Genomic DNA, 8,566 nt, shown 5'->3' with positions numbered 1-8,566 from the left:
AGGATTACAGGTGTGAGCCACCATGCCTAGCCTGTATCAAGCTTTTTAATAATCTGCATAGCTTATCATCATGCCTATTTCTTACCTAAAAGTCACAAGGTTTTGTTCTAGTTCTCTTGATAGCCCACAAGAGCTAATAAGTTATCACCTTTTTGAAAACTGCTGGTGATTGGGCTTCTATAATTTTAGTACTGCATATACCTTTTCTTACGAGGAAGCAGAAGAGTCATATAGCAGTTGTATTAAAAAAACTAAACAATGTGGAATTTATTCAAATAATCATACTGCTTACGAAGTAGTCTTTAAATAGCTATACCAACATCTGTTAGTAGAGTTGCTTGCCAAGCTGGTTATCAAATGCCTATTTCTTTAAAAAATTCAATTTACAAAGTATTATGTCAACTCCATGTACAAAATCTCATTTGCCATATAATGCAGCGAGGAAGCATTTATATAACTGTCATATGTGTACATAAAAAATGTGCATAGGTTCATTATAATTGATCAACTAGTAACAAATCCCTCTAAATTGAAAAATGTAAAATAAGCAATGAAATGTAGTCTCAAAAAAAATATCATGGAGCACTGAGGAAAGTTTAAATTATTAGAGATTTGAAAGAACATTTAAGTAGGATTAAAATAATAAACTGTTAGCAACTTCTATTTTCTAATAAGAATATCATATGCAGAGAAACAAAATTGCACGCTTATTAAAGTGGGTTAAATAGCTTTTAAGCTGATTAAAACTACTTAATTTAAAATGAATTATTTTTGAACCTCAAGTAAATGATGTAATATTCAACAATTTATTCAAAAATAAACTTCAACAGTTTTAGCATTAGCAAAAACCATTGCTAATACACAAAAGTATATTATCAAATTCTATATTCACAAGTTGGGAAAGGCTTAATACCAAGTCCTGGTTCCACATTGCACTTCATATTCCCATCTGTATATCAGCGAAGTTGTAGAAGCTGTCCACATCTCCAGATGCTGTCTCTTTGCTTTCTGATACAAAACCTTACTTGCTTAATTTGAATCTAGAGGATTCTAGATCATTAGTTCTCAATTGGGGCTATATATAAGTCTTACCCATGGATATTTTAAATAGAAAATAGAAATAAAAAGTAAGTACCAAGGACTTCAGAATGCCAAACCCCATGTTCTCCACAGAACAAAGTCCCAAGCTAATTATTCAGAAGAAGTTCAAGCACATCATTTATAATGACAATATTTAATCTGTAGATTTTCTTTAGAATTCATGTAATACAGTTTGAATAGCTATAATGTAAATTAAGCTCTTTTGGAAGCACTTATATAATTAAGGTCTCTGCTTTCATAATACGTGAGTTGTATTTTATTATATCTGGACTTTTACAACACTTAATATTATGAAAGCTGCTGAATAAGAGTCACTTAACTCTTAGTTTCGCCGGGTGCAGTGGCTCAAGCCTATAATGCCAGCACTTTGGGAGGCTGAGGCAGGAGGATCACCTGAGGTGGAGTCTGAGACCAGCCTGACAAACATGGAGAAACCCTGTCTCTACTAAAAATAGCTTGAACCAGAAGACGGAGGTTGCGGTGAGCCGAGATTGCACCATTGCACTCCAGCCTGGGCAACAAGAGCAAAACTCCATCTCAAAAAAAAAAAAAAAAAAAAAAAAGGAATTAAAATATTGTCCACTGTTTTATTTATTTTAGCAACAAGTTCTCACTCTGTCACCCAGGATAGAGTGCAGCGGCATGGTCATAGCTCCTTATAACTGTGAATTTATAGGTTCATGAGATTTTCAGCTTGGAGTAGCTGGGACTACAGCATATGCCACCATACGTGGCTAATTTTTTTTTTTAATTTATTTTTTAAAAGCCTACAGCACCCGGTATTCCCAGGCAGTCTCCTATCCAAGTACTAACCAGGCCCGACCCTGCTTAGCTTCCCAGATCAGACAAGATCGGGTGCGTTCAGGGTGGTATGGCCATAGACAGCCAATTTTTTATTTTTTTTATTTTGGTAGAGATTAGGTCTCACTATGTTGCCGNTACAGGTGTGAGCCACCATACCCAGCCTACTATTTTTAAATAAACTAGTTGCTAAACTTTTTTTTTTGAGACAGAGTCTCGCTCTGTTGCCCAGGCTGCAGTGCAATGGCGCAATCTCGGCTCACTGCAACCTCTACCTCCTGGGATCAAGCGATTCTTCCTGCCTCAGCCTCCTGAGTAGCTGGGATTACAGACGCCTACCACCATGTCTGGCTACTTTTTGTATTTTTAGTAGAGACAGGGTTTCACCACATTAGCCAGGCTGGTTTTGAACCCCCAACCTCAGGTGATCCGCTCGCCTTGGCCTCCCAAAGTGCTGCGGTTACAGGCATGAGCCACCTCGCCTGGCCTTTGCTAAACATTAATGAAGCAATACTCAATGGAACCCTTCTAAAGTAGCTTTTACAAATGTCAGCAAGGAATTAGAGCAGCCTGGGTTCTATTCTAGCTTAACCATAAACTAGCATATGATACTGACAATTTGATAAACTTCTGTGGGCTCAGTAACTACACCTGTAAAATGAGACAGCTGGATTAGATAATCTCTAAATCACTCAGCTCTAAAAGTCCAAATTATAACCATTTTATCTCTGTTGCCTTTTCTATTCAATCTTCTATTTCCTCTCTCCCTTAGTACTACTGTGATAAAATGTGATCAAAGAAAAAGTACTTTAATTTTTGTAAATTCAAGGAATCATAAGCCAAATCAGATGACAAAACCAAAATGTCCTCCCAGATATTTATCAAAAAGTAGTCAAGTATAGATTTGCTAATGTAATCCTCTACATTTGGTTTTAAAGTTATTTACATCTGAAATTCTTAGATACAGCAACTTCATCAATATATTTAGAAAACGCTCACATGTGATAATTTCTATATATACCTGAAGTTCAATATTTGGTGAAGCATTACTGAAGCAAGTAAAAATGAACCCTGGGCAACAGGATCATCCATCTAAAGACTATAATATTAGAAATAAAATATTTTCAACAAATCAGTATTTTTAAAAATGCAAAGACTTGAAAAGACATTTGATGAGACTTTTTACTTTAGAAACTTATATGCTATAGAAGGTTTTTAATAAATAAATTCTTATTTGTAACTATTTTATTTATTTATTTTTTGAGACAGAGTTTCACTCTTGTTGCCCAGGCTGGAGTGCAATGGCGTGATCTCAGCTCATAGCAACCTCTGCCTTCCTGGGTTCGAGGAATTCTCCTGCTTCAGCCTCCTGAGTAGCTGGGATTACAGGCATGAACCACCATGCCCAGCTAATTTTGTATTTTTAGTAGAGACAGGGTTTCTCCATGTTGGTCAGGCTGGTCTTGAACTCCTGACCTCTGGTAATCCACCCACCTCAGCCTCCCAAAGTGCTGGGATTACAGGCATGAGCCACCATGCCCAGCCCTGTTTTGTAACTATTTTAAACAAAGTTTTAGTTTGGCAAGAAAAAAATAATTAGTTCCCAATTATTTATCAAAGGTACTAGAAATCATGATCTGACTTTTAAAAACACACACACACAAAACAAAAATTCCAAGCAACATTAGGAACAAAAGTAGCACTTGACTGTAAGGAAAAGGAGATGAAGTGAAAGGTTAGATTGAAATACAGTCAATAAAATCTTGTACCTTGGTCCCATTGAATGTCTCGTTTACAATAAGTTGACATCCTTCTACAGCATCATCTCCATTAAACTCCAAAGCAATAACTGGACCTATAAGCAAACCCAAGAAGCATTTTCTTAACACAAATACAAATATATTCTAAATTTAATCTTTTTATTCTTCCCCGAAGAATCTCCAGCATCTTCTTCGAGGGTGAAAGAGAAGGAAGAGGAAAGCAGACAGATGGGACATATCACCTCAGCTGCTTCTTCCTACGCTAATCATAAAACAAATTAACACAGTCTCATAACAAGTAGCTTCAGTACTATTATAGGACTACTGTCACATTTTTAAAGTGTTGTAAATAGTCTGGCTTTCCTGGTTCTCATTCTTCTATAAAAACCACAGAAATTCTACTCATTTAGGAGTATAAAAATAGTTGATAAAATAGCAAATAAGATCAAAAGCAATCCAAGTCAACATAAGTAGGTTTTGCCAGGCAGCCAGCCTTGCTTCCAGCTCTCCTACTTATCAGCCAAGTTCTAGGCCACCAATGATGAAGCTAAGCCAAATAGGAATTGAGGCCAAGCATCAAAAGTAATGACCATCTGAAAGTATTTTCCTTGAATGTGTCTTAAAGCTACATTCTAGAAACACAAAGTTTTTATTTGTTAAATCCTTTTAATATAATATTTGTGCCTCCTTTCTCATATATTAATTTGAAAACATTACAAACCTCCTACAGTGATGGAAAAGTCTTAATCTCCAGGAAATTACAAATTTATTGAATGAAGACATAAACCTGTTAAACAAATACAAAACAACATAGAATAACGAAGTACTAAGTAATGAAATACTAGAATGAATGAATATGAAATTCTAAATTGAATGTAAACATGTGCTACAGGACAAGGCACAAGAATGAGAAAGAAAAGATTATACTACATTGGGCACCAAGATAACTGAAGGCTTGTGATATTTTCTTTTTCCTTGGAGGCTTGTGATTTAATACAGGCAACAAATACAGAAAACGCGGGATATAGCGGTCCCTTGGTATCTGTGTAGGATTGGTTCCACTGGATGCTCAAATCCCTTATATATTAATAAAACGGTATAGTATTTGCATATAGCTTATGCACATCCTCCTGTATACTTGATTAAAAATTTATTAAATTTTTTTTGAGACAGTCTTATCCTGTCGACCAGGCTGGAGTGCAGTGGCACAATCTTGGCTCACTGCAATCTCCTCCTCCCGGGTTCAGGCAATTCTCCTGCCTCAGCCTCCCGAGTAGCTGGGACTACAGGCGTGCATCACTGTGCCTGGCTACTTTTTTTGTGTGTGTGTATTTTTAGTTGAGATAGGGTTTCCCCATGTTTGCCAGGCTGATCTTGAACTCCTGACCTCAGGTGATCCTCCCACCTCAGCCTCCCAAAGTGCTGGGATTACATGTGTGAGCCACCGTGCCCAACTTAAAATTTTTTTGAGAGATGGAATCTCATGGCTGGGCACAGTGGTTCATGCCTGTCATCCTAGCACTTTGGGAGGCCAAGGCAAGAGGATCACTTAAGCCCCAGAGTTCAAGACCAGTCTAGGCAACAAAGCAAGTCCCCATCTCTACAAAATATTAAAAAATTAGCCTGGTGCAGGGTTGCAGGCCTGTAGTCCCAGCTACTTGAGAGACTGAGATGGGAAGATCACTTGAGCCCAGGAGTTTGAGGTTACAGCAAGCCATGATCATACCACTGCACTCTAGCCTGGGCAACAGAGCAAGACCATGTCTCAANAAAAAAAAAAAGGATATGGGGTTTCACTATGTTGCTCAATCTGGTCTCAAAATCCTGACCTCAAGCAATCCTATTGCCTTCACCCCTGGCCAGGAGGTCAAGAACATTTTATAATAAAACATCCAACCTTACAAAAGAAAAGCTTAAAATCTTAAATTTTCATTTAGAAATGTAAATGTAAACTCATGATCTTTTCTTTTCAAAAATACATAGTTTCTAGCAATGTCCACTGAAAAAGCCTGAAAGAAATGACAACCCAGTAATACACAGTACCTAACATGTATTTCTAAATATCATTCTAAAATGTCATTCACCACTAAAAATAACAAAGTCATCTTAGAAAAATAGATGATTCCATGTCTGGGCCAAGAAATGGATTAAGATCAACCTGGAATATTTTCTTCAGCCAAAAAGTAATAAAGCTACCAAAGGCCAGTGGGGTTATATCAAAAGGAAACAGAAGCCAGCCTGAAGGGGCTCCCAATGGCCAGAGACATAGTGATATAGAAGGAATAATGACTCTAATTTATTAAAAATTACTAAATATATAAAAAGTCATGAGTTCATAATGATACTTAGAAAAGAGAGATCCTCCTTACTACTAGAAGTTTTTAAGGAAAATAAAAAAAGAAGAGAGAAACAAAATTCACTGTATACCAATGGAGGTTGCTAGGACACGAATTCACTACTCTGAACATTGGTGCTTATTTTTCTCTTTATTTATTCTGTTTTTCTGACATGAGCATATTTCAAGTTAACCAAACAGCTCTGGCATACAAGTTCTGTTAACATCTGTTAATAAATGCAGAGGTAATGACAAGATTAGAAAGTAAGTTTGCCAAAAAAAAAGAGAAAGAAAATATAGAAAACGATCATTTTGCAACTCCTATTAAAAGAATTGGTTCAGGCAACAATCATCAGTGGTTTTAGCAACCCACAGAGAAGACTGCAGGAAACTCTACAATAAAAAGATAAGGTTGTCACCATGTGAACTCACCCATTAACCTTAGTATCCCTAAAAGCACAACAATCAAACATTATGTGCTTTCTCAATTAAATAGGAAACAATGCCATCTATGTATTCCTGCTAAATAAATAAAAAAACAAACTTGAATGTAAACAAGGCTTTGACCTAACTTCTAGTCTACAAGAAATGTGGAGGAATGAATGAAACAGCCTCATGAATACTACAGGACAACTGACCAAGCTTCTTTCCCAAGACAAAGGCAAGACGAAGTGGAGGGGAAACACCTGTTTTTAATTGAGTGATATAAGATTAAAACAGCAACCAAATACAGTAAGTGGGTCTATTTTAGATCTGGATCAAATTAACTAAAAACACAAAGAATTATTTTAGTAAGTAGGTAAATTTGCATATGGACTGAGTATTAGAGGATATTAAGGAATTGTTAATTCTGTTATATGTGATAATGCACTGTAGTTACTTAAAACATTTTTAAAATAATGAAATATTTAGGGATAAAATGAAAGGATGAATCGATTTGATTAAAATGTTTTAGCAAACAATGAGATTATTGTTTTTTAAGTATGGCAAAAAGTTGATGAAACTGGGTCATGGGTACACATGGGGTCATTGTACTCTCTACTTTTAGTACATTTGGAAATTTGCAAAAAGAGTTTAAAAAGTATTTTAAACCAAATAAATATTGAACTAAAAAGAAAAAGTTAATAAATGTAGGGTTTCCAGTTTTGCAAAATAGAAAGTTTGAATTAAGGTAGAATATACTTTCATCACTACAAGGAAATATAGTGTGCATGTGTGTATTTAAGTTAGACATTTATTATTAAAAGTTCCAGTCTTTTTATAAAGAACATGTAATCTAGAATTCAGAAATACAATCTTGGTAGAATTACTCAGGTACATAACTTGATTGATGTTCTTTGACTAGAATATGATAAACTTGCAATAAATGACCTAATACTTTTCCAGCAAAAAAGTGGACAAGTGCATTCATTTTTATTAACGTGTGGATAATCTTAGATTTAAAAAGACTACAAGGTTTGTCTTATATGCTTGGCATAGATTTGCAACTCAGTAGTACATGGTGTTCCTAGAACGCAGCTGAAGACCTGGTATGCACAGGAAATATGAGGGGTGGTGCTAGAAGACAGACATCTGTGGAATGACTCACATCCTCTCAAGTTAGGAGGATGGAGGCCTGCTTCCTTAAGAAGCTGGGGATCAGGTGGGGGTGGGGAGACCACTTAACAACATGGGGACCAGTCAGGGGAATCCTCTTATTTCTGCTTTGCATATAAGGAACCTAGAGCAGCCAGGTGAGGCTCTCTAGTTTAATAGAAATCATGGAAAGAGTCTTATGAAGACTCTTTGTAAGTGTTAATAGGGATTTTATCAGCTTATTTTGGTTGCAGTTTCCAATTTTTAAAAATGTTTAGGTAATCTTTTCCACCTCCCCAAATCCTAATTCTTGTAGATTCATTAGCATTGAACCAATACTTTCTCATGTCTCAATTCTTTGTTTATGCATTCTTTTCAGATGTATTAAACAAAAACCCTTAAAAAAAAAAACTACAATGTTGACAATGCACTTGCTAAGCACTCCTTCTATCTAATGATGATGACAATTACTGTGATTATTTCAAACTGAACTATGAGGTCAACAAGGATTACTGGTCATGTTTTTAGTGTTTTAGTACGTACATCTTATTCAGATAGTTCATAGTAGCTTTAGATCTAAATATTTCAGGTGTCATGAAACATTGTGAGACTCTGAGGTAGACAAAAAACATTTCTTGATGTCTTATCTAGTGAACCCTTCTGAGTTATCTAACATGACCTTGGAACAGGCCACTATGTCTCAATTAGATTACTGCAACAGCCTCCCAGCTTGTCTCTCTGCTTCCCCATTAAAGCAGCCAGTGACAGGGTTTACATTTTAAAAGGAGCATGATATTCCTCTGCTCTAAAATTGCCTATAAAGTATGATCTATATTTTTATTTTTAATTGCTCTAAAAATAACTGACAGTTCAGGCCAGGCACAGTGGCTCACCCCTGTAATCCCAGAACCTTGGGAGGCTGAAGCAGGCAGATTGCTTTAGCCCAGGAGTTTGCGACCAGCCTAGACAACATGGGAGAGCCTCATTTCTACAA

At 36.2% G+C, this 8,566-nt stretch overlaps 1 protein-coding gene and 1 non-coding gene across 5 annotated transcripts in view; both read right to left on the bottom strand.

The window, feature by feature from the left end:
* Positions 1–787: 787 nt before the first annotated feature.
* Positions 788–8,566, bottom strand: part of RP2 (RP2 activator of ARL3 GTPase) — a 44,053-nt gene continuing 36,274 nt past the window's right edge. For 3 of the 4 annotated variants that reach the window (XM_037735317.1, XM_017519835.2, XM_017519836.2), the window contains exons 4-5: positions 3,672–3,757; positions 788–1,020 (exon numbers count right to left, since the gene is read on the bottom strand). In XM_037735317.1, coding sequence (XP_037591245.1) covers positions 907–1,020; positions 3,672–3,757 — 200 coding nt within the window. In that variant the 3' untranslated portion in view covers positions 788–906. Of the gene's footprint in view, positions 1,021–3,652; positions 3,758–8,566 lie in introns of all 4 variants that reach the window. The other variant, XM_037735318.1, reaches the window with a different exon arrangement.
* On the bottom strand, positions 1,866–1,984 carry LOC119469702. The gene has a single exon (XR_005198540.1). It is a non-coding gene; the product is annotated as a 5S ribosomal RNA (ribosomal RNA).

The sequence above is a fragment of the Cebus imitator genome, unplaced genomic scaffold, assembly GCF_001604975.1.
Source record: "Cebus imitator isolate Cc_AM_T3 unplaced genomic scaffold, Cebus_imitator-1.0 Scaffold778, whole genome shotgun sequence".
Taxonomy (NCBI): domain Eukaryota; kingdom Metazoa; phylum Chordata; class Mammalia; order Primates; family Cebidae; genus Cebus; species Cebus imitator.
The sequence above is the reverse complement of the archived record's forward strand: the minus strand, read 5'-3'. Positions and strand labels throughout refer to the sequence as shown.